Source organism: Lonchura striata, chromosome 2 (assembly GCF_046129695.1).
Source record: "Lonchura striata isolate bLonStr1 chromosome 2, bLonStr1.mat, whole genome shotgun sequence".
Taxonomy (NCBI): domain Eukaryota; kingdom Metazoa; phylum Chordata; class Aves; order Passeriformes; family Estrildidae; genus Lonchura; species Lonchura striata.
This window is the reverse complement of record NC_134604.1, coordinates 27,918,759-27,945,782: the sequence shown is the minus strand read 5'-3', so window position 1 is coordinate 27,945,782 and position 27,024 is coordinate 27,918,759. Positions and strand designations below refer to the sequence as shown.

At 35.9% G+C, this 27,024-nt stretch overlaps 1 protein-coding gene across 6 annotated transcripts in view; it reads right to left on the bottom strand.

The window, feature by feature from the left end:
• Nucleotides 1–27,024, bottom strand: part of STXBP5L (syntaxin binding protein 5L) — a 182,436-nt gene that overhangs the window by 86,345 nt on the left and 69,067 nt on the right. For all 6 annotated transcript variants that reach the window (XM_021549139.3, XM_021549140.3, XM_021549141.3 and 3 more), the window contains exon 5: nucleotides 9,421–9,555. In XM_021549139.3, the coding sequence (XP_021404814.2) occupies nucleotides 9,421–9,555 (135 nt within the window). The remainder of the gene's footprint in view (nucleotides 1–9,420; nucleotides 9,556–27,024) is intronic.

Sequence of the window (27,024 nt, the reverse complement as noted above, 5' to 3'; positions counted from 1 at the left end):
GAGAATGGTCACAGAAATTCTCAGACAACTCAAACATTAAAACACTGTGGACTGATCCATGGCTTCATAGGCTCCTCCTTCTCAGAACAGTATGCTCCAACACTCTTAAAAGCATGCATACTCTTCTCTGGCCTCTAAACTTTGCTCACATTATGTTTTAAATATTTTAACTATTTTGTCATGCACCAAAGCAGTGAGGCAAAGATCTAGTCTGATATTTATTTCTGAGCTGAGGACATGCTGAACATGCAGGATATTATTCTCCTACATGAGGTCCTGACCAGCAGGGATTCCACAAGAGCATTTTGCAGCATATCCCATCACAGAAATGAGATTAGCAGAAAAGCAGAGGACAGTAAGTTTATACAGTGATGTTTTATACAGGCTGTCTTTCAGGGTGCCAGCAGCAAGCACCTGTTTGTCCTGAGACCTGGAACAAAACCATTTCTACAGAGACACAGATAGCAGGCCTGGCTCTCTTTGCTATACAAGCCAACTCACTAGAGCGGACCCCTCTGGCTGAGCTTCTGTTTCTGAGTAACCTGTACTGAAATAAAAATATCATTTGCACAACACCAGACCTTGGAGCAGGCAGGGTAGGTAGGCAGTGACAGGGAACTGGGGGGCAAGATGAGGTTGTTTGCAAGCAGTGCTCAGATCTACACACATCTTGTACATCTGTCCTAAGGGAGTGCATATGACAGTTTTGGACATTCTAGGCTGTTTCAAGTATTGTTTCCGACATAGATTCACCTGTCTGGACTGATCAGAATACTTTCATAGAAAGAACTAGGTCTGTTCAGAGTGTAAGCTGCCTATGCAGTGATGGGCAAAGGAGGAAGGAAAACAAGAGGAAAAAACGAGAAGACACAGAATAAAAATTTTCACTTTTTAGTCAGGTAAGAACCACAGACAGATGATATAAGAGGGAGCAGAGGCAAGCAAACATCAGATATGTTTCCCCAGAAAGCTGGGGACAAACAAAATGGTAGCAGAAGCACATGGAGGCTGACACAGCACAGTGGGTTGGGCAGCTATCCCAGGTCATTGACCCAACCAGGATGCATGGTCGGATGCTTGCCCATTCCAGTCTTGGTACATGACCAGTGATAATGGCAAAATCATGACAAATGGAGGGAGAAAGGAAGAAAGCACACTGTCTTTCCAAGGTAAAGATTGATTCCATTTAGTCAGCTCTTTGTACCTACTAATTTTAAAAGTCAGGAACAGTTTAGATAAATCTGTACAATCAATTTCTTTGAAGGATACATATGACATTGCTTACCAAAGAATGTATCAATTTCTCTTTAGGTAGAAGCAAATTCTTACATGACCTGTCCTCTACTCTTTAGGCTAAGTATACTTTCATAGTCACACAAGCTCATTGTTCCTCTGTAAATGGTATAAAACCCCTGTCCTTTACTACCAGTCTTATTTTTATCTTATATTCTGGCAGGGTGTAGCCTCAAATTTCCATGCTAAACCTCAGCTGAAGGGGAACCCTTCACTAATACAATACATTTTCCAATCTCCTCAATTTCCCTCTTGAATTCATTGTAGTTGGGGGATCCTGGGATTTACTGCACTGTATTAATATTGTAGGGTTTGGGTATTTTTTTTTCTTAGGCACTTTTTGTTTCTTTTACGAATATTGTAATTTAATTATTATGCATCTAGTTACTTCTTTAGTTTTGTTAAATAGCAGCTTTATATACACTATCAGCAGAGTTGATATCAAACACAGCAGTCTGTACACTAAATGTATGAGATTTTATTTTCCCCCATTGTTTTTCCTCTATATTTGATATAGGTATACTCTTAGCATTCATATTACCTTACTTCTTGTCATTTTAATAATTTATTTGTTTTGTATAACACCTGCCTTGCTCTGGCTTCTTCCTTTTTCTTTCACTTCTATTACATATAAGACTGTCAGGTATGCCACTCCATCAAAAGACTCAACAAACCATTCTTTAGTTTTCACACATACATCATTGATCTAGGAAAAATAAGGATTCAGGGGGAAGGAGCTTTAGTTTTTGTCTTTGTTTCTCACCATTCTACTCTATTTTAACTGGCAATAAATTAAATTAATTTTTTCCAAGTCAAGTCTGGTTTCCCCATTGAGAGTAGCTGGTAAGTGATTTTCCCTTTATTCATTAACTTTTCAATCTTATTTTCTTTCCCTGTCCTGTTGAGGATGGGGAGTGAGAGAGCAGCTGGATGAACGTTTCTCAGCCGGCCAGGATCCAACCTCCACAATTTCCTTGATCGCTTAACAGAGGCCAGCTTTGTTTATACAAAGGTAAAAGTAAGTAGAGAGTCTATTAAGTTTGGCAGTTAAAAATGGCTTCTGTGAGGAAAGCAGGATCCTTTTCAAATAGTTCTATATATCTAATGTTCCATCACAGACAAGATCACACACAGGTGACAACAGATGTTCCTGAAGCTTTTTGGAAGTGTAGAGCCTATACCTGGCAGTCCCAGAAACATTGATTTTTTTTATACACAGCAAGTAAAGTATTTGCGTCAAAAGTGATTCCTCTTTGGACTACATAAGGAGGAATATTCACAAGATGCAGCAAGCATAAAGTCTGGTGTTCAGTTTTGGATGAACATGCACAGTCCCATCTTGTGGGAGATGTTTGTGGGAGGATGAAGTGACACAAAAGGTGGAGCAAGGAGGAAAGCATTGCTGTGTGTGAAAGCATTGCAACTTCTTCAATTCTGCAAGAGCTTTTGCTTATTGCTCTGAGCCTGCCCGATGGCGGGATACAGAAGGAGTGACATGATAAATCTTCTCTGGTTTGCTTCTCCTGAAGTAATGTTATCTCCCTTCGGGCACAGGGCTGTGACAAGGAACACAAACCTTGTCCTTTGTGCCACACTATGACCAGGAACTGTCTGCCAAAGGCAGATCAGTGCCTCACTTCTTGCATCTCCTTGTCTCCTCAAGGAAGGTATGTATAAATAGAAATAACAACAAAATCTTTTGGAGCCCTAGGGTAATGTTGTTTGTAAAAGAAGAGCAAGGCATTAGACTGTACAGTCAATTTCTCTTGAGGGTAGACATCATGACTGCACTACATGCAGGATTAAACAAAGCAGTTATTTAGCTAAATATATTATATCAATAACATTATTTTATAGAACCCATGAAACACAATCAGAGCTACAGATACAGTAATTACTGCTTTCATACAGTAAATTATACTGTATGGGGAAATGTCTACACACAAACTCCATTTTGCCTCAAGTTGTTTTTGTATACATAAAATGTTCTGTTTCCCCTCATTGCTATTACAGTAAAGTTGTCAAGAAGGTCGGAGAGTTGGACACTCTCATTGTGGAACTGCCTACAAAATAAAAACCCACCATTGAATTATATTAAATACAAAAGCAGAGATCCAACAGATCCTGGAAAGAAGAAAGAGGTGCTGGAAAACCAATCAGATTTGAAGCCATTGTGAATAAAGCACTCTACTGTTGATGACAGATACTTGTGTATAGGCATTCTTTCAAGATGGCTTTGGGGAGCTGCATAAAAACTAACTAGATCCTATTCCCTGATAAAGGGAAAAATAAAGAAGAATCAGCAGGTGAAATAAGGCAGAAGTGACATAGTTGAGCAGGGAAGTTTTCATTTCCAAATAGCAGTTAGAATACATGAGAATGACTGAGAAAATAAAAGCTCTGAAAAGACACAAAAAAGATAAAACACAAATCCAAGTCAATACTCAGCAGAAAGAAAAAAAGAAAGTCAAGTCTAAAAACTATCAGCAATGATTTGCAGTAAAAAAATTCTGAAATGAAAGGTAACTTCAACACAGCAAGAAAAAAGTATGAGCTAATGATACAGAACTTTTCAACATTTCATAGTCTTCCTTGACCTTTAAGCACAAAAAAACAGACTGCAGAATTGAAAATTGGAACCAAAGATTCCCATGACAGCTGTGAAGAACTAAAACTAGGCATTTGCTAAAAAGACATTGATACTTTGAGTTGTTTTGCACTTCATCAGAAGTTGCTCCTGACAGCAACAGCAATTAATTTATTCGGTGTATATTCATTTGGGGAAATGAGAGAGTGGTTATGCTGTAAGACATGTCTCTTACTCAGAAGAACTGGACTGGAATTAAGATAGCAGTCACTATAAAACAGTCTTCAAAAGACTTGTAAGGGTGGAAGCTTTTATTTGATTATTTTATCATAAAATTAGAAAGCTCAAAAAGAAGTCTTCAGCAATGTTACAACCTGGACCCAGCAAAATGTGGAAAATACATAGATGATGTATTCCTTAATCATGCTGGAATGTTTTATGCACTCTGAGAAAGCAAGTGACTTAAATACTGTCACAAGGACTTCAAATACCAAGACAATCTTTAATGCAGGTAAAAGTACACTATGACAAAATAGAATAAAATCAAAAACATTTTCCCTTTGAAAGGAAAAATAGCCTGCATAATTGGAGAAGTATTGTAATGATTTCTGAGAAGGATAAAAATCTGATGTTAGAAAGTGAGAGAAGCAGTTAGGAGAGGGGAAAAAGAAAGAAAAACATCCATATTTATTATTATGAAGTTGACTGAATGTGGCAGTGCTGGAAAAAACATGTGCATAGACAAATACTTCTTCAGTGTCAGGAGTCAGACATCATCCACAGTTCTGCCTTCCATAAAGGTGCAATGCTGCAGGGAATTTTAAGACCTTCTTTTCATTCTTTTCATTGGTAGAGCCATAGAGAAATTTAAGAGAATGAGTAAGTTAGACACACTATTTATATGATGTCGATCAAAGGTGGGAGTTGGAGTAAGCAAGAATCAGTTCAACCTCAAGATGCAGCTCTGACTCTTTGGCGTATTTTCTGAAATGCCCAGAAAAAGAAAACCTTTTAAAATTGTGCTTTCTTTATACTAATAACTATCTCCATTTGGGTCTGCACACAGAGAGGGTAGCAGATTCTTCTAGACTGTTACTTCTCCCTCGTACTGCTTTCCCTCACTGCTGTGGATCTACTGATTCTGAATTTCCATTTTAGGAAATGGGGATGGGCAAACAAAGGGCTAAGAAAGGAGATACCAAGTTATGGCTCTGTCATAATTGAGTTCCAGTCTGCCCAGTTCTTTGATCCTTGAAATCCCACAAATTTTGGCAAGTTTCAGTGATTCATTCATTAGCTAGTGGGCTGTTAAAACACTGGAACCTTACTGGGGGCTTACAATGCAGATTTTTCATTTTTGGAGTTCAAAGGACACATATAAAGACCTTCTTTTCCTTTCCAACACTAGATGACCTTCCCAAATGTATGATCATGCTGTGAAAATTGATCTCATTGTAGTTGGAGTAAATGGAGACATGCTGGGCTGATTGACTATTTTTTTCTTCCAAAGCTGTTTCCAAACATTTGGAAGGAAAAGAGATAAACTGTTTGCTTATTAGAGAGTAGAAAACCAAACAGTATCATGAGCCTCAAACCCCTCTGGCAAAGGACTATTTCTGCTGCATGACAGAGAAATGACAAGTGAAAAAGTTTGGATTTATTAATTCTTAGCTGAGAAGATTGCTTTGATGTGGCCTGAAGTATTGATGATGCATGAGATGATAGAAATGGCTGAGACAAGAATTGGTACCCATATGTGTGTGTTTTTTCTCAGTTCTGTTCAAGGACAGGTCCACTGAGACACAGACAGTGTACATAATTTAAGAAGGAAATTTTTCCTGTAACTTCCAGAATTGGTTATGACTTAGTTCTGAAAATAATCAAAAAAAGAAAAGAAAGAAAAAAAAAAAAAATCTGTTTCCTTTGCATTATTAGCTGTTCAGGCCTTAATTTCTATCTAACGCTAGATTCTGTTTAAGCTCACTGAATGTTCTCTCCTAAGAGAAGACAATAGTCTTATTATAGTCACTTATGATAGAATCTTAGATAATAGTCACTTATGATAGACTATGTATTGCAATCATCTTTTTCACATGTATCTCCACTAGATGCTTCTGAACAGGGCATAAAACCACAAACACTCAAACAAAATAGTGCTCTACAGATCTTTTAGATACAAAAATAGACAAGAAAATAATGAAAAAAACCCTCTGCACCAAATGCCAACTTTGTAAGTAAAAGTATCTGTGCAGGACAAGGTGATCAAATTTCTTGCATCATATGCAAAGTCTAAAAATGTTGCATCTAAACCTGTTTCCCCTTCAAGTCTTCAAACTATCTAGCCTTTTCACCCCAGTCTTTCAGGGCAACAGAATCACTGTTACAAAAAAACTATTGCAGACATTCGATAGGCCTCACTGACTCAAAATATTTGATTGCTTCTGAGGGTGAGTGTTACATGGAGTTTTCATTAAAAGTAGATATAAATCAGTGAAAAGTAAGAGGGGGCAATTAAAAGAAAGAGAAGTTATGTTGGTAGACTTTCAGTTTTAGAAACTGGATGAGAATCGCATGAAGAGGGATTAACTCCTTCAGGCTTGTTAGAGCAGATGATACACAAGCTTGACACACTTAAAATTTTATTTATTTTATTTAATCCCTTCATCTAAGCTGAGGAGTTGAATAGAGCAGCAGAGCAAGGGCTTTTACTGGTCTTTTTTTGCCAATAAATTGAAAGACATATGATTGCGTAAAAGGTAATCCCTTTCCTTACAAGCTTTATAGAGAATAGTAATATCTTCAAGCTAACCTCTCATTCTGAAATGTTATAATTAACTCAGAATTTAACATAATGTTATGAGCACCATTGCCCCTTACATAAGGTTGAAGATTTTCCTGAATTTTGCATATATATATTTTCCTATTTTCTGTCGTCTTTGAAAGCACCTAACATCAACAGACCCTGTGAACTTATACATCCCAGAACAATCTGATTTTACTGTAAGCAGGAAGTTGGTCTTGAAAATTCCAGAGAAGCATTACAACATGAATTATTTTATGATTCTATAATATTAAAATGTGAAAAATATTAAAAAATGATGAGAAAATAATGTGGAGATTAAAAATATAATCAAATCAGAACATATCCATGCCCTGAAATAAAACTGTTCTCTCAAACATTTTTCTCAGTACTATTCTAAAGGAAAAGTCTATAATCATAACCTCACCCGCATGAAGTACATTTAAATGTAATAACATTTCCTTTAAAAGCTAATCTACATTCAATTTTACATGCAGGAAAGCAACAGTACTGGAAGAGACATCAGTTTATTACCAAAGAGTGTTCCAATTACTTTACTGAGTCACCCAGTTTCAACTTCAGAGGGCCTATAGCATTTATACAAGTGGCTGCTGTGGCAAACATAATGATTATTCCCACCAGCCTCTTCCTCTAATACAGAGAAACTAATCTGGAGACACATAGGATCCCCTGTCCACCTGCAAAACATTTACAAGGACAACTTCCTCCACTCCATATCAAGAACCACATTATAAGGTTGGATGGAAAGGATGGAGCTGTAGAGAAGCACACTGCTTACATGGATCAATTTATCCTTGTAAGACTGGTAGAACTAGAAGCAGTAATAAATGAATACCTGAGATCACCTCAACAAAACAGTACATGGCAAACTTGCTGTTTAGAGGAACAACCTATTTTGGTAACCGTGCAGCACCTCCAAGTACTTGAGGTGACACAGTCTATTGTGTTGTCATTACCTTTTACAACTTATGGAAAGAGAAAATTTGGAAAATCTAGATATTTTACTGCATAGAAAATACAATGAAGATAGTTAGGAAGGGCTGCTTGCTTCATTGAAGGTTCTAGAGAGGGAGCATATTGCACAGCATCTAGCCTATGTCAACAAATCAATTGTGATCAATTTCTTGTTAGAAAGCAGCCCATATTTTCCATATAGAAAGAGGGGCATCATTGTACTCTACTTTAATGAAAAATGTTTGTTGTGGCCACTAAAATAATTTAAAAACATTTATCCAGAAGAATTTTGAAACAATTATAAAGTGAAACTTGGTGGAAGGCTTCCAGTCCATAAAAACCTTTGGATCTATTTCCCTACAGAATAGAAACATCCTAATTTCTGGAGGAAACAAAATTACAAGTGCACAAAAAATGAAAACATATGGTTCCCAAAAGCTTAAAGATGATATCTACTCAATGTAGTAAATATGGACATTCTAAAATACAGGATTCAAAAAGCCCTCCAATATGTCAATATCACCAAAACAAAGTGAGAAACAGAAAACAATTAGTATACTTTCCATCTGAATAACTCATCAAAATGATCATACTCTGGTGGAAAACATGTTTTCCAGCATTAATTTTTTGCAGCCAAAACTATTAAACAGAGCCAAGCAGTCCCAGAGGAACAGAACAACCAAACATTCCAAAATTGAGAACTGGACAAAAGATACACCAGCAGACTGAATCCTGATTACTATTTGAATCCTTGGGTTTATATCTTTTGAAGGCAAATCTAGATTTTTACAAATGTGCCTATGAAGTTTGGTGAGGGCTGAGAGAGAGAAAGAAAATGAGGCATCAATTCAACCTGGGGGACAGAGTGATTACTATAATAATAATAATAATAGAGGGAAAAGAAAGGATTGAATTTTTGAGAACTGGAGTTACACTGCAGGCCTGGAACCCTGTTCTTAGCTACTGTTCTTTTGGTTCACTGAGATCAGTGTATGTCAGTTTACTACCAGAGGTAACTGGTCACTCACAACATTAAGCAAACATCTCAGAAACTGCAAGAAGTACTTTGTGCTTTCCCACAGAAGTTCCTTTTGCTGGAACTTCATAGAAGAACCAGCAGAGAAAGAGTTTTTCATTTCTGTTAAGGCTTTTACTTACAGGAAGCATAGATGTAGCCCAGATTTTTGTATGTCTCTTTCCATTTCATACCCACAACAGAGGCACCTTCCTTAGCTTTTAATAGGCACTCATTATCTTTCCCATCACTTCCTCATGTTTTGATCTATTTGAAATAACCTTCAAATTCTCACTGTGTTGAGCAGGAGGCTTGGTCTAGAGACCTCCTCCTGTCCCTTCTCATCTAAATGATCCCACAGTTCAATGAAGAAAAGTTCTCTATAGAATCTTAGGGCAAATACCCTCCATTATTCTCTTCACAGGATGGAGACACAGTGATCAAACTTTCCTCATAAAAATAGCAAAATCTGAATTTTAGTGATTAAAGGCTTTCTGTATTTCATGGAACTTCATAGTTAAACAGTACAACTTTTTTTTCTTTTATATGAAATGTAATTACATGGTCTCCAATATAAATCTAATTCCTAATGTCCTGTAAAAAACAGTTAATACTGCAAATGCATTCACTGAAATTAAAGGCTTCAAAATATCTGGTAATGTTTGAACAACCAAATAATTCTTAAAAAGTAAATTTAAGACAGCTATAAAAATGCCACACATACAAATGAAAAAAAAAATCTGCACTTACAGTTCTATTGCCTTGTTCCACATGATAACATATCCAGAAAGAATGAAGGACTCAATATTTACAATGTGTGTATTTCCTCTCTCTGTTCCAACATAAAGCCATTTACTCTGGAAAGGTAGATGGCAGTAAGTAATCCTGGAAAAGGAAAAAAAAAAAACAACAACAAAAAAACCAAAATAAAATTGACTGAATACCATATTAACAATATTTTTTAACACTTTTGCAGGTGAAAGAATTATTCTTTCCATTTTATAATTTGAGAAAAGCCTGCCCAGAAGGCATTCTGAAGAATGTGCAGGAAAATAATAAAAGAGAACATGAAACAAAACAGGGCCATCCTGCCTGCTGATATTGAGGGCAGGACAAAAGAGAAGCATCACCTGAGCACTGAACTAAGGCTGTCCATCTCCATGAGTATGTAAATAGTATTTTGATATTATTCAAGACTCTCAAGGAAGGCTTTCTTATATCCTTTCTCAGAATAAGCAGATTATCCAGTCAAAAAGAGTTTTGTGGACATCAGTGGGATTCATGTTTTGCACAACACAAATACAATACCATAATTCACACAAGAAAACATTCATTTATTTGCCATCCAGAAGAGCAGGGCCTTAGATAAGAGCATTTATCAAAACTGAACTACCACAGACACACCGAACCCTACACTCATTACAAGGTGATGAAAAAGTGTTACTCAGCTTGGAAAGATGTCATGACAATTTCTCATAATAATACATAAAAGTTATCACAGATGACAAATGATTAGGTTCAGGCCATTTTATATTATATAGATATTACATAAACTAAAACAAAACTAAATCTGAGTAATTATGAGATGAGAAAACATTTGCTACTAAAATGTAAGTGAATGCATGCTACCTACAGAGACTGAAGCTTAATCTAAGCTCATGGTACAGACTTTTAAATTTTGACAAAAATAACCAGGTATTTTGCTTGATATGTCGTATGGTATTATATTTATCACTCAGTTTCACGAACAGGCTATTTCTGGCTTTTATATACAAACTTTATTTTTTTTTCCTTAGCACCTTCTACCACCACAAAAGTACATGCAGTATTTAAAACCATGCAAATTAAAAAAATTAATTCTTATGGTACAGCAATTTTTCTGAATTTATTATAAAGGAGTGAGAGTGGTGTTGGCAATCTTCCAGTAATTTGGCTCTCAGTCAAGTCCTCTGAGTACAGCATTTGCCAATCTTTAAGGAATTGTTCAACAATGATACAAATTAAATATACTTTATGTAATGGTTCCCTGTAAAGTGCTCTCAACAAACAAAAAGGTTCCAAATAGATTATACTCAGTATTTGCATAGTTCTGTAGTTTTCCAAGTATCTAATAAACTATCAGTACATTTAATGCTAGATTCATTAAAGTGAGGAAAATTACTTTTTTTTTTATACTTGTGCATCATACTGGATTGAATACAGTTGAAATATGGAGTCTTCACATTTGTAATTTATGGAGAAAATGACTGTGTTATCATGGATCCTGGAAAAAGGCTTACCCTTCACAGAAATCTTGTTTTGTTGATTAATGTGAGACCTAAATATGAGATAGCCTTTGCTCTGTCCAGCTGTACAGAGCTAAATTTTACCATCAGTTGTCTAATTTTGGCAATAATTCTGGAGCCTTTAGTGGAAAGAGCACCAGCTCTTTCAAGATAATTGTTTTGAGAATGGGAGCTATATTTTAGAAGACATAACTGAAAATGCCTTCAAGCAGCAACATAATACTGATATTGTGGGTGCAGTCAGACCAACAAAGATCCAACAGAAACAACTTCAGAAGGTATATGCCACCTACATAACCCTTGATGGAGTTCAAGCTATGAGCTTTATTCTTCTGCTCATAACAAGTGCAAGGAACCATTTTCCCTTTTGGCTTTATAGTTTGAAATGGAAAGTTGTTTTTCACATCTTTCCCAATTCTTTTTCTTTAAACTAAACAACTCTCTTTCTTTTGCTTTCTCTTCTAGTCCACCATTTCCTTCACTTCTGAGTAAATTCACATTTAGTCCATTATTTTTGCTTGTTGGTGTTTCATTTCTTGCATCCCTGTTTCTCTACTCTTCTTTCTTGCACTGCAAAGCATATGGGTGTTTTGTTAGGTCCCAGCCCATAAAAAACTTCCCTAACTAATATTTAGCTTAATCACTTCCCTAGCTTAATCACTCATGTTGAAGATCACCCAACACTTGTTTGCTGTAAACTGTAAAATTACAGGAAGATGAGATAATTTTGACTTGAAAGTGTTGAAAATAATAGCTGACTAGTCACTGACAAAAAAAATCCTAAGTCCTAAAGTGAGCCCTACTTGAGCTGAATGCTGCTACTCCAAATTCTTGCAGTAGTGCCATAAGACTAAGCAGCTTCAAGTCCACCTAGGACAATGCTATTTTTCAGTCCTCTGTTAAATTCAAGCACAAGCCACTACAGGGTACTGCAGAAAACTTGATCTCCTATGTGCAAGAATTAATTCAACGTCGTGATTATGAATAAAGTTTCGACATCACCTCACACACTGTTTGAGGCTGCTTTGGGCTGCTTTTCATCCTTTTTGAGATTTGCTTCCACGTCATAATCTCTAGGACACACTGCCACAACAACCAACAGACAAAGTGGGTGTGTGTATTCCCAGATATTGCATGTACTCCATTGTCTGCCTTAGGTTTAAAATGTCAAGACCTTAATGCTTTAAGAACAAGGTCCTACAGCAAGAGAAAAATCAGACCAAGGTAGTAACCACTAATAAGTAGTTAGGCCAAAAGTTACTAGACTTAATATCTTGCTGACCTATCTGAAATCCCAGGCACCAGTTACTACTAAGCTTGCATGCACAATGTGAAGGACCAACAGAAATTAGGTATTGCTAAAGGATAAACAAAAGCACCACAGCCGTGCCTGTTTTCTTAAACCCAACTACTTCCTCTTAAGTAATTTCATTTTGTTCTGCCAAATTTATTGGACAGCCAGGTAAGAAAGTACCTTGCATTTTCTTTCTTTCACAATGAAAATTACCCTATGTGTCTTTATTGTTTACCCAAACTGTTATTAAAAATTATGAAATGCCAAATTATGAAATGTATAAATGTCATTACGAAACCTTTTACAATATGTGAGCTTACAAGAAAATGGTACTCCCTTAAAGACAATCCAGGTATGTAACAAACCTATTAGAGCACAGGGATTACTAGGCATTTTAATACAATACATTTCTAGGCTTCACCAAACAAAGCCATATGATTTTCATATTCTCTTAAAACTCTGCACTTCTCTGAAGTAATTTTATTTTGCATTATGTAAATTAAATTCAAACTGCTTTATATATTACAGGCTTTTCACTTCTACAGAAAATATTAACTTGACTTTGAGGCTTGGAAGCTTTGAAGCAAGACTCAGGTTTTTAATGAACATCTTCCATCTCAGTAAGTACTGAAATTACATAATGACTTCTTAAAGAGAAAACAATGAAGTCTCATATTGTAGTTTTCATTGGGGATGAAAGGTATTCTATTATATGACTCTATTAGTCATATATCCCACAAGCAAATTAAGATGTCTTTTCATGCCATTATGAAAACGAGTCAATAAGCCAGAAAGAAAGAAAGGCTATTTTTCTTCTTAAGAAGTTAGGGGTTGTACTGAATTATGTCAGTATGAAGTGCTTCTGACAAAGTTTAATCAGATTGTCAATCTGATTGAGATAACATGCAACAAAATTAAATGGAAACTTGAGGATTTTCTCAATGTTGATCAATTAACAGAAAGTCAGCCAGAAATGTGGACATTGTACATTCTTAGCAGCAAACCACAACATTAATCTTATTGATCATTATAAGAAATAGCAAAACATTGATGAATTGATACCAAAAAGGTGCTCCTATTCTTCCAAAACAGTCTGAAACATTGCATCATTTTTTCTAAATGACAAAACAGGATATAGAATATCCTATAGGATATAGATATTTTTTAAAAATCAAGATGTATTAATTGAAACACTTAAATCAGAATTTAGCAAGGAAAACTACTTTGCGAAGGTCCTAAAAACATACCTTATGTAAGTAATTGAATATATTATTTACATAAATTATGTAAGTAATAAAAGAGATAAAATGGAATAGCTGAAAGAGGCATTGTCTCTCTTCAAAACATTGAACTTTATTTTAGAAAGGAATATACTCTGACTAGAAAATCTTGAAAAGGTATATTTTTCAGAAAATCTCAGCACTCTAGAGTCTTACAACCATGGCCAAAAACTCACTGCATATTAGTAGAATACTACAATGTTAAAATAATTTAAAATGCTTTAACTTCTAAAGTATTACTAAAAACTCTCAGATTACTTAAAATCATCTTTATTATGTTGATTGTATTCCTCTAAGAAAAAGAAAAGATAATTTTGAGACCATTTCTTTCTGTCTCTGCTTTGTTATTTTTTGTTTTTCTATTTTTATCATGAAAAGTTTCCTGGAACACTATTGTTGGTGGTGAGCAGGGAGACCTGGTGAAGGATGGAGAGAAAATTGCATTTTTGTCAAAATGAGAAACAGTTATTCCAATTTAATTATTTAGTCGTGCATTCACAGACATCAAAACTGTAGTTAAATTTATACTATGACTTTTCCCTTTATACAGATAATCTTAAATATGAACAAGCATAGAAAGTGTGTATTCCTTATGCCCAGCACTGACTGTCAGAGTTGTTTCTATAAATTCCTACAGAAAAAAAAACAAAAAAAACATTAGCTTGAACTCCCTTTCAGAATCCTACCAAAAGAAACTACAGAGTCCAAGTTCTCAGGAAATATGAAAATCTCACAAATTTACACGAAAAGAGGGAGATAAAACATGAAGGAGCATTAACTTGGGAACATGAGTTGCTGGCAGGAAGCAAGCCCAGTAGCTGCAGGACACACCAGCCATGGTGCTGGCCCAGCCTTCTGCTCTCAGTGACTCCTAAGGGACTGCCACTGTCTTGCACCCAATTTACAGTGAATTGCCCCAGCGTGGACAAATTCAGCTGCTGAGAAAGCTGATCACTTTCTTAAGATGGTTATAGCTATCAGAAGTCTATCTTCTTACTGCAGCGATTATGGCTTTTTTCCTGACTCCAGGGATTTTCTCCAGCATTCTCTGGTGCTTTCAGTACTTTCAACTAATTTATGCTATTTCCTTCTGCTGGTCATTCCCAAGAGCTGTTCTCTTGGCACTGCCACCTGATAGACTGGGCAGCATCCCTGGTACTCTCCAGTGAGTGTCTGATGTTATGTCAGGTCCTCTTTCAAGGCAGCTCTTGGAAAGGATTCCTCTAGAGAGGGCTCTATGGCCAGTGTATCCTTCAATGGATATTCACAACAGGGGAAAACCACTGCATAAGCCCTTCCCTTCCTTCTTGACTTCTGCAGGATTTCTTCACTCCCAACAAAAAAACTACACCTGCTGAGAGGGCTTCATGACTTTGTATCAGTCCTATTCTCCCTCCATCAGCAAGCAGAAATTACTTCCAGACAATTTTTCTTCACTCATACTTCCTTAATCTTCTGGTAAATTGAACAAAAGTAATAAAAACCAAAATACACCAGACTCAGCTAGTGCCCACTCCTTCTCCAGTGGTTGAAAGTGGATTTAGGTAGCTTCTGGCTAGCCAGTACTCTGATAAAGTGTAATGTTACTTTTCCATCAGTTTAGTAGAGGATATTCAAGCTGAGGTTATTGCTTTAGGTCACAATATGGACACAGGAAGATCTGGACAGATATTCAGGCAAAGTAGCTGACCTGAAGTGCCTAAACAGAAGCACAGGTTAAAGCTACTGACAATAAAAGAAAAGAGTTGTTTCCAGCAGATCTAGCAAAAGATGAAAATTATGAGCTATTTTGCCTCTGGAGGTCTTTAATCTTCTTCCTGCTCTATATATAACTCATCAGCACTGTAAGACATGTAACAAACATCACAGTAGCAGCAATTCATGCAGTCTGCCATCCACATGATGTGATGTGTTTTCAGCAGATGGTTGTGCAGTTCCCCAGATAGATGTGAACTGGGTCCGTGCATAGTAATAACAACATTTCCTCTGCTACGGGGGGTGTTGTTATATACTAGGAAGCCCTAGGAAGGCAGAAACACAAGATGAATTCCATTATTATGAGTTCCAATGTTTAACTTCAACTCTCATTTTAACTTACTTGAAGAGTATGCAAAGTCTGTAGGGCCGATGTAAGAGCACTGGAGATACTTTAAATAGCTAACTGGCTGACTTTTTAAAGAAAGACAGTAAAATTAATTGCTTTACATGAGGCAATCTCATACACGTTCCTTACAAAGAAACGTGAATGAAAAATGGAGTCAAGGCAGTGGCAACAGTTACTTTCTAGACTTCTGCTTCCCAATGTTCTTTTCAAGTTTGGTATCTCAGACTATTCATCTTACCCAGTCAGTCCAGAGAGCAGTTTTATTTGTCTTTGTTTTATACTGGCTTAGATACAAGTATTCATCACAGTCACTGCTGCTTGTACAACAGCAACAATTTTATTTGTGGATTGGAATGTAAGAAATGAACCTCTGAGATTCTTCTGTTTAATACTGATTTAATCTGATTTCTTCAAATTAACTCCCACTTGAGCTAGAATAAATTACTATAAGATACCTCTTGATTTAAAGAATTTCAATGACAGGAGATTCTCTGCAAATGCTGAGGTAAACAAATCAGGATTCTACCTTTAATCTATAATTTCAATACAAATTATCCTAAGCAAAGTATACTTCTAGCTATTTGTGAACATCCTACATATAATTAAGACATCCTCCTCTCTCCCACCCACACTTCAATTTCTGCAAATTCTATGCAGAAGTAATGTTAAGAAAACATTTTCAATTTAGAGTTTCATTTAAGGCCAATGGGCTTAAATAGTGCTGAGATATCTAACAAAATTATTTATTTTGACAAGGCAAAAAAGCTTACGCAGCTATTTTCTATCAAATTATTTAGGTATATCATTGGAGTGGTGGTCCACTGCTGCTTTCAAAGTGTTTAAGATACAAACATTTTTCATGGTTTTCCCTACCTGAAATTATATACATAAGAAGCTTACAAGAATAAGAAACAGGAATACAAGAAGTAAAAAAAAAACCCAAAAAACCCAACCCCCCCCCCCGCCCCCCCAAAAAAAAACACCTCAAGAAACAAATTAAAAAAAACCTTAAAATTTTGAGAAATGCAGCTGGAAAATGATTTCTTTCTCAAGATATTTTGGTTTTGTCCCTTTTTTTTCATTGGATCAATTGGTACATTCTGTTTGTTAAATTGGGACCGATCATTAATCCTTTGAAGAGCTAAAAACGAAAATACAAAGTTCAAGGTAAAGCACTATTCATAGTATAGTCTGTTTCTTGCTTCCCTTCTTTTCTGTTAAAAAAAAAAAGATAATAAAATTGGGCTGTTCCTCTGTTTATTAAAAAGACAGAAATTCCTGTGTAAACCTTCTGGACAGGGGAAATAACCCTAAAAGCCTGAAGTTAGGCCCATTCTTGACTTGTGAGCTTAGTATTTCAAATGACTTTGCAATAACAACTGTAGTTAATAGCTTACAACATTAAAAATACTTGTTTTTAAGAAATGCTTATGTCAACTGCAAAAAACATCAGTGTAGCAACTACATGAACATTTGTAATGGGTGTCAACATAAATTATTTACAAGCAGTTAAAAGAACCTAGAACAAATCAGAAAAAGCATGTTCAGAAATATTTTAGATGCTTTCCATTTGATTAAATTAGTACACCCAGAGATCTCCCTTGAATGAAGATTTAATTTATGTATTTAGATAAAATCTTATTAGGTTATTATGAACTCTTTACAAGGACAGCAAAAGAATACAGCATGCCACGGGACCTTTGGTTTTTCCCAGTTTTATGTCTTTCTTTTCTTTCTTTTATTTACAACTCCACAGAAGATCGCCCTGGCCTGTCCAGCATGCCATAGCACATATACAAAGACAGCTGCACTACAACTTTCTATAAGATACAGACACTGAAATTCCTACCCTCAATAACTCCAAGGCTATCTCAGTAACACTGCAGCAAATTATGGGCATTACTGGAGCCCAAGAACAATTCAGAAGTCACTCTTGAAATCCCAGTATGCAAGAGGATGTACAACTTTTGTAGCCTGAGCTATGGATAATTTGTTTCATTTTCAGAATGACAGGAAATTACCTTCCTTCCTCTGGGGCAAATGCACAGCAACAAGACTTGCTTTTGTGTTAACTCCCTTTTATGGTTTTGACTGCAAATTCATTGGAGTATCTCAACTGTAGGAGAAGGATCACTGACAGTGACACTTTCTCCCTGCCTGGATCTTTAATGTTACACAACAGTAATTCCATGGATCAAACACATTACACAGGTGTAACATGAACATTTGGTCCCAAGAGAAAGAGATAAGGAAATTACATGGAAATGCGCTTCCTTAAATAGAAAAAGATGCTGGAAGAAACCGGTATACTTTTCATTGACTTCTAATTTGTTTCTGATGCTGACTCAAGGTCACTACACAACAACAACAAAAAAAAAAGAATAAAAGTTCCAGAAAATCAGTGAGGTGAGCAAATTAATGAAACAGGGTTGGAAAACAGACTCCTGCTCTCATCTTTGGGGGAAAGACAATGTACATGATTTTTCTGTTGTCTACTGGCTTGTGAAATCACTATTTCATATTTGTAATACTTCACTTGTCCTTCATAAATTTCTTTGATGGTTAAGGAAAAATGGTGCTGTAATACCCAACAGTGACAGTGATGGGTAATACAGAGCACAGTAAGAGCCACTAAGTTTCTTAGCAATGAAAGAAAACCAAATAACAAAGGCTGGAACAGGAGGATGATGTTCTCAAAAGAGAAAGTTTTTGATGTATTTATTTCATTGATTTTGTAGAATCTGCATTAAAGAACCCCAAACACCTAAGGGTAGATTTTCTCTCATCCCTTCATGCAACACTGAATGCATAAATCAAAAATGCAGTTTTTGGTTTCTAATCTCATAGTTCCAAAAAAGTAAATTGAGACCTAGCTCAAAGATGAAAGGTTGAAACTTGTCTTTTGTTTAACAGTTTGACTTCACAGAGCTGTTAGAAAAGTAAAGATATGTTAGTATTCCACCCTCTGCTAGCTGAAACATACACTAATCTGTGTTTATCATACATTCTTACTAAAATAAGTTTAAACCCAATTTTACATCAAGATCAATCAAATTATTTTGAATGACATGCTAAAATCACAATAAGGCTGAAATACTGAAATTGACTCCAAAGAAAAAATAATTTTACATGTGTATGCTTTTTCTTTGTATGCATGCTTTTTTCCTTAACAGCTTCCATCAATTAAAATCATGTAGACTTATTGGAGACCAGCTGTTCTCATTTGTTGCGCTTCAGTAGACAAGGGACTCTGTGATTAATGGTCCTTGTTTTTCTGCAATCTGTAGTCTCTCTTCTCTTCCTGCTCATATACTGTTTAATGACATAATCTGAACACTGACATTACTAGCTCTATTTCTGATTTACTGGAATAATGCCCAGAGTTTATTGTGACAGAAGGAAAAGTATCCTTTGCATTGCATTGGGTTCTTGCTCGAAGCTGACATGTGTCTGGGCAGGAAAGAGGTGATGTGGTTTCCAAGAACCAAATGACTTACTGCAACTGAATGGGTGCATGTTCTTCACTGCTCTAAGATATGAGTGGAAATTTAATATAACAAAGGTCAAAGGAAAATCTGAACATAACTCTGAAAGATGTCTCAAAACTCTAATTTGAAAACCTCAAAAGAGAATATCACATAATTCCCATATCTACATTATAAGTGTAACAAGAAAATTCCGATTGATAGTGTGTACTGTTTATGCTGCATGAACTTGCATACATTTTAAAATACTTTTTTTTTCTGTTGTTTGATATGATGCATTTTTGTATTACAGTATTGGGCCCCTCATTTGTTATGACTGAAACCATGCAACAGCTGTTCATTACATAGCTGTGAGCATATATTTTAAATTTTGCTATCCAAACCTGGCCTCAGAGCAATTTGGCAACATATCTGCTATGTGAAAACAACATAACATGTCACCCTGTGTTTTCTCAAAAAAGCATAAATCTACTGGCAAAAATGTTTTATTTTTTACAAAGCATTAGAAACAACCAGCACACTGCTCAGCACATGATGTAAGGTTTGACAGCATATAGCAACATTATGTCTCCTGCTAAGGAATCTTTTCCAGAAGGAAGAAACCCAGCCAAACAATCACATGTGGCCAGGTGACATAAAATTTAAATAAACCAGGACACATTTATCTTCCCTATTGAAGGAAAAGTAAAACTTCACTAAGATGTTTTTTTAAAATTTTGAAGAGATGGATTATTTTCTCAGAGAAATAACAGAAGAAGCTACAGCCAAAGAGACCCAAAGAAAGATATAGATTAGAAAAGTGGGGTTTGTCAGGTCAGAGGGCCTGTGCTGTTGTTAAGTCCTCAGGTAATTGTGCCAGCTATACATTTTTCTTCAGCAGCTCTATGGAACATGATGGTTTCATGTGTGCACGTGTTAAGTGATTGGTTGTAAGTCATCTTTCAGGGGTTTTTTGCTCTTCTTTTCTGCCCTTCAAAGACAGCTGCTAGCTCTAAGAATAATTCACATGTAGCATATCAGGCATTTTGCCCCCAGAGAAGTTGTTTAACAAACACATATAAAGGCAGATACTGTGGCATAATGCATTTAAGGACTTTTTAAATTGAAATGAAACCAGTGATAATAATATTGGCAGAATCCTGATGGACTAAAAGTTACTTTGGGGAAGAGACTGTAAAAGCCACCATTTAGAAAGAAAAGAGAGTCTTGAATTCAAATTTGGATCTGGATATAAAGAGAGATCCTTCTAATATTCTAGAATGAAAACTATGACCAGGACTTCTGTGATCTTCATTTAGAGTAACATTTACCCTTGTGTAATTTAAGCATAAAGAAACCAAACTGGTTTTAGAATAGCCATCTTAAGGCCTTGCAGCACTTTTTCTGCAGTGGCACCAACTCGCAGATTGCATTACAAATCCCACCCAAGATGGTAAGCATAAAAATCTAAACCTGATAAAATTAAGCCATGATGTTATCTCTGATGTTCTGACTGTAATGTTATTACTACTTGCTCACCTATTCTTAAAAATACAGACTAACCAAGGTTTGGAGTCCTTCAAAATGTTTTTCCTTCAAAAGGAAAAATTTTGAAAGTTATAGTAAAATATGCAAGGTAGGTTCACCAAAGTTAGGCTATCCAGAATATTCCAGTTATAAGTAATAAAGCATATGTCAATATGCTCAATATAGCACTTGTAAAAAAAAAATCACTATAAAATTATATTTTTAATGTATAATTTACACTTGGTTTTACTGCAAAAGGATTTTTTAAAATTGGATATTTGAGAGATTCCCAATAATTAGTTTTACAGATGTTGTAATTTCACAATTGATCTTGGTACTAATACTAATGAAACCTCTGAGGGACACAGTATTACAGAGGAAGGACAATCTGCATGAGTAAAGTACAAGAAATTGAATTAAATTTAAAATGCAAAGGGCACAGCCTCAAACTTCAAAGAACTTCCACTTTAGGGTTAGAGCTCATGATACAGAATTGATGGGAAAAGATAACTTCAATCTTCTTTGTCTTGCTTTGCTTCCGCTATTGAAGGCTTGCACTGAAAAGCAGCAAATTCCCTGCCAGAATATCCCTAGATATACATCAGAGAAGAAGTGTAATGGGTGTATTAGTCAATCACAGCAAGACCACAAACACTGGTAAGATGAAGCCACATGAAATGAAGATGCCATTTTTGAATGCATCAGTAAACATATTCCTGCAGAGATTACAAATGAAAATGGTATTGTCAATGGCCACAGCACAGATGGGACCCTATCTAGAATGTGTTTCCTTGATGAATCATCAGCTCAGAGAAAACTGATATGAGGAAAAAGGCCCAAAGAAAAGAAAAAGTAATGAAGACAAAAAAATTATAAAGGAAAATACAGAATCTTGAAAAAAAATAAACCAAAACCCAAACCAACACAGAACAATTTTCCTGCAGAGCAAACTGTGGATTTCAGCTTGGGTAGTTATATAACAGTGCAAGATCCTGGGTGGGGGACTTTTACATGTGGAGAAGTTGGTGATCCACACACAAGTGACACCAAGTAGGCACCAGGGGCCCATGAGCAGGGTGGTCTCCAGCCTGTGTGGAGCTGCACGTACCCCTCGGAAGCTGGACAGACACAGCCAGCTTGGTGTCACTGAGAAGCTTGCAGGCAGCTCCCACTTGGTGGCTGCACCAACAGTGCAGAAGGAAGTTTTAGTGTTAATGTCCTTTCTGTTTGATAGTAGGAATAATGCACTTAGCTGTCTCTTTACAAGAAAATCCTATAATAACTTGGATGACAAAAATGGGGTGACACTTTATAGATAGGTTACCTGCTGACTGAAGGCCTGTGTGACGATGCCCAACTCAGGGCTCCCAGCATCTACAGGGATGCAAGATTCCCTGTGCTCTTGTGCCATTCTTTGTAGTGCTAGTTCTAATAAATAGCATTTTGAATGCTAACTTCTAGGGCCTAGAGTGCCTTTCTTCCTGGGATCATAAGGGACTGGCAAAGCATTAATGCCAAACATCGTCGGCTTGTTCATTTAAGAAAGGGAGGTATATGAGCTCTCTGGTGTGCAACTGAGGGAACCAGACTGAGGAGGTCCCTTCAGCTCCATTCCACTAGAAGACTCACATGTCTGTCACAAAGAATAATGATCATTGAATTTTCATTCTATTTCAGTAGATTGAAGTCTCAAAAATCTATCAAATCAAACCTTATGATTCTTGGTATCAATGAGCAAATCTAATTTTTACATTTTTGCTCTTTGCTGATTGTTTAGCTAACCTGTGTTGAAGACAGAAAAACCCCAAAATGCTTTTGCTTGATTTTTTTTTATAACCCAGATAGTCTTCATTTCAACTGGGTTGCATGACACTTTTCCGGATGAGCTTATGGCTCTCATTGATCCTACAGGTCAAGTGCAATATGAAATTTTCTATAATATGATATAAGATGTGAAAAAATAATGCTCTTTTTTTTATTTTAACACAGAAAGCAGAGGCATGTGGTAAATAAATACATTAACAAGATTTGGGTCAGTCTCACTGAAGAATCTTTCCAGCCTTTTGTGCTTCTGAAGTGACATTTGACAAAGTTAGCTTTCTTGTCCTGCAGCACTAAGGTATAGCCCCCTAAAGGTTTTTAAGAGCTTCAGGAATCTTGTCAAGCTCAAGAATTGCATGAAAACATTGGGTTTTGAAACCCCCAATCACCATTCTTTCAAAAGTGAAAAATGCTGATGCAAGACACACTACACATATAAAATCAACCAATCAACCAACCAACCAACCAACCAACCAACCAACCACTGCCAAAACCAACTACAACTAAACAAAACCCCAAACAAAAACCCCCAGAAGAATGTTTTGCAAAATCTTCATCAGGATGTGGAAGTGAATGCCAGTCACATGGCTTCTTTTGGTTTCCTCATTTTTTTCCATCTGAGAAAATTTACATTCTTTCCAGAAACTGGCATGGTTTTATGGTGAAACATTGCTTTATATTTTGGGTTCCATGGTTCTTTGCAATAGTTGAATGCTAGACCATACCATATAATCACAATCTGTTTTGTTGTATAGCATGACCATGCAACTGTACAAAACCTTGCTTGATGACAGCCTCTGACTAATTTGAAAGTACATAAACAGAGTTTGCAGCTATACACTATTAACCAGGAGGTTCATTTATGAGCAGGCAAGCTATCACAGGAATCCAGTTCCTTGAACAGGCAGTGAGGCAGAGAATCTACTTTAACTAACCCACAAGTTCCCTAATACAAATGAATAGACCCAGGTACTGCTGTGACTGCACAGCCAGTCACCAGTATTCACTCAATAGCCTCTTGCTGTCATTTTGATGAGGTTTATCTGCAAAGGAGAAAGTATTTAAAATGCACTTAACACAGGACACAAAACCCTGCAAAGATACAGTAAGGCAAATAAGATTCCTACTGTCTGGAAAGAATATAGATCCAAGAAATTACCTTATTTAAAAACACTCTTTTTTTGTTGTTTTGAGTTTGGTTTGTTTTAATTTGTTTCCAAGCATTTGGAGTAATACTCTCAATCATCTTGTTCAAGATCTCAACTGTAGGAGTCAAATTTCTAATTAATAGTGAGTTACAGTTAACAGAACTGCTCCAAAAGTCGCCCACTTAAAAGGCTCCTCTTGCTCTGTGCCAGCATAATTTAACACTGAATAAAGTGTTAAGAGTCTCCAAGCCAGTTATACAGATTGTGTCACCTGGTGACTCCCCTCAGAAGGGCACTTGTGGCATTGTCTTGCCAGTAGTGAGGAGTGCATGCAGGTGGATTTAATGACACTCTGTGCCACACTGTGCTCAGGTGTGCTGCTGTAAGTCACTGGCTAAGCTGCTGCAGAACTGTGGGCTCCTTTGTCACTCAGCAGTCAGCAATGGCTGAGAGAAGGAAGAGAGGAGGGCTGTCCCCTGTGACAGTGAGCACACCTGAGCCAGTTCAGCTTCAGAATGCCAAGAGATGAACTGTGCTCATAAGTGAAATGAGCTCCTGCTGGCTCATAGGACCTGGATTTCACACTGCAATCCTTGCTGGTTTTCCTCACCCAGCTGCACTTCTATTAAATGAGAATCTGTAAGCTGCTGTATATTTAAAGCTGTACTTGCTGAAATCTGCTCTGATTATGTTAAAAATAATGAAGACCTATAATAGTTTCCAGTGGTTTTGCTTAATCCTAATGTTCTTTGCAGAAGATTGAGATAGTGTCTAGTTCCAGTAGCTGAGTTATTTATTTTGCCTAAAATGCCTACTGAAGATCAATCTGGCATCTCCTATGACATCAAGAAGGAAAAAGAGGTACTAACATATGGAAGGTGTCCACAATTTTGACCTTAAAAACACTGAGGCAATTCTTATAGAATGTTTACAGAGTTTAAAATGTTCTACCTGTCTACCCTATTTGTAAGAGAAACCATAAATCATGTATTATCAACCATATGCTACTTTCAAACATGTCTTTGAGTAACTGTCTTATCATTACAGCTCTTGGTATGGAGCCAAGCACTGAGACACATTGCTTACATTTGTATTTTCTTGAAAGTTCTTAATGCATTGTATTACATTCCAATTATAGCTATAGAAATCTAAGATGATTACTTCATATAAAATAAATATATATTTTGGCAAAAATATATAATCAGCTTAAGTCCAACAAAGTCTAGAGCATTATGCGGTAAACCAGAAAATATCTGTTTGCCATTACGTCTCTTTAGTGTTTCTTCTACACTTGCTCCAAAGAGACACTTAGTCAAGGAACAGTGAATTATGAATTATTATTGCTTGTGCTGCATCATCATTGGTTTAACAGTAAGTCAGAAGAAGAAAAAGCTAAATCTGGAGAAGCTGCACATTCTGATTTAATAGCTGTAAAAGTGCACTTTGCTAGTGAATTATTATTCATAAACCATTCAGTGTCTTAATACTGAATCTTACCTATTAAGTCAAAGTATACTACTTTTAAGTGTTCTTTGCTCTTTACAACTATGTTTTTACCAATATCCAAGGAAAAGAACAAACATTTTTACTTTTGTGGGAGGGAGAGAGGGGATATATGCATGTATGCACTTGGGGAAACTTGACTCAAGTAATTGCAGAAACCTATATAGAAACACTGCTAAAGAGCAGATTTGAGTCCATTATCCTGAAATCTTAAATGTCATGAAGCAGGAGCAAATGGCAAATTAAACAACTCAACTACATGATGACTGGTGCATTGTGAGTAATAGCCAAAGAATTAAGTGACATTCATCTGTCTAACAGAAACTACAGCTCTATGGTTCATGCACCAAATACCAAAAAAACTCAGAATAAATTGATTCTACGTGAATGTGAATTAATCAAAGTCAAATAAAACAAGTACTTGGAATAACAAAATCATCTTCATCATCACAAGCAGATAAAATATTAGAATTTTAAGTGCATTATATTGTATCACTTCATGAAGTGAATCTGCCATTTGTTAGAAAAACCAACTAAACCAAACAGTGTAACAAGGAGACAAACATACTGGATGAATAAAATTAATTTTTTTTTAAACCCGAAGAGAGACATGCAAATGGAAAAATCTGAAGGATTCACATGTTCCATTTTCATATATAAAATGCACCTGAACAATTATGTGTTTGGCCCTGTGAAAGCTACCTAAATCTAAAATTAAGTTATATTAGAAATAATCTTATAAGAACAAGCCTTTGACTTTTTAACACTTCCCTATGGCATCTTTCAATACCTTAGTATTTTTTGAAGACATACATAAATATTTTAAACCTATTTTCTGTCAACAAGCATTTCTCCCCATTTAAGAAACATTTTAAAACCAGCTTGTTCACTGGTTCACAAACTTAAGACAAAATAATCTCTATTCAATATGAATCTTGCTTTCTCTTAACTCCCCTCTGCAAGAGGAGAGGGGAGGATGAAAAGAAACTATTTTTAACTGTTCCTAAGTGAGAAAACCTTATTTTTTGGAAGCCAGACCTTTGAATTTCTTGAAGAAAATCAATACTGATCTTATCGCAACATCAGCTTCTCAAGTTCCCCTTACATTCATTTTGTCATAGATTTCATATAGCTAGGGAAATTGTTATTTCATTCACTATTTCTCTGAGCATTCCATAATTTAGAGCTTCTGTCCTCTAACACCAAAAACATTCAGAAAAAAATGAAAGTTCTCTTTTAGGCTTAGCTCTATTAGGCATATAAACGTTCCAAACTGAGAGGGTTAATTAGAGCTTTAGCCTTATTTTTTTGCTACTTGCCCAGAGGCTTACGTTGCATTTTACATATTAAATGTGTAATTGAGCTTAGAAAATTGAAAGTTAGATGATTTAAAATAAATTTATATGGATGTAAAAAGAAAATATAATAAAAATGAAGAAATTTCATTCTGAAGCTAAGTGCTTGAATAATAATGAAACAAAAAACAACCAGAATTTTAGGGCAGTGCTAGAGAACCCTGAGAAGGAATGAACTGCCTACAATATTATATCTTCATATTTATGGAAAACTTTTTTAATTTAAGACTGGACTTACTTCTTTGACAACATCATATTGCAGGATATTTGCTTCACAGACTCTGATGTGCTAATAAAAATTCTTTAAATGGCAGCAATTGAACCAGTTACACAAAATATACATAAATATTATATATTTATATATATTTGTATATATATTACATAAACATATATTTATGTATATTTATATATCTATTTAAATATACTTTTTGTTCACAACATACTAGATTTTGATAAAAGGCAGTATAGTTAGCTATGCATTTGTTACAAATAACTTATGTTCTCAGATCTTACTTGCACCTCATTCAAAAATGTCATTAGAGAAAATTTGGTTTTAAGCCAAGTTTTCCAGTA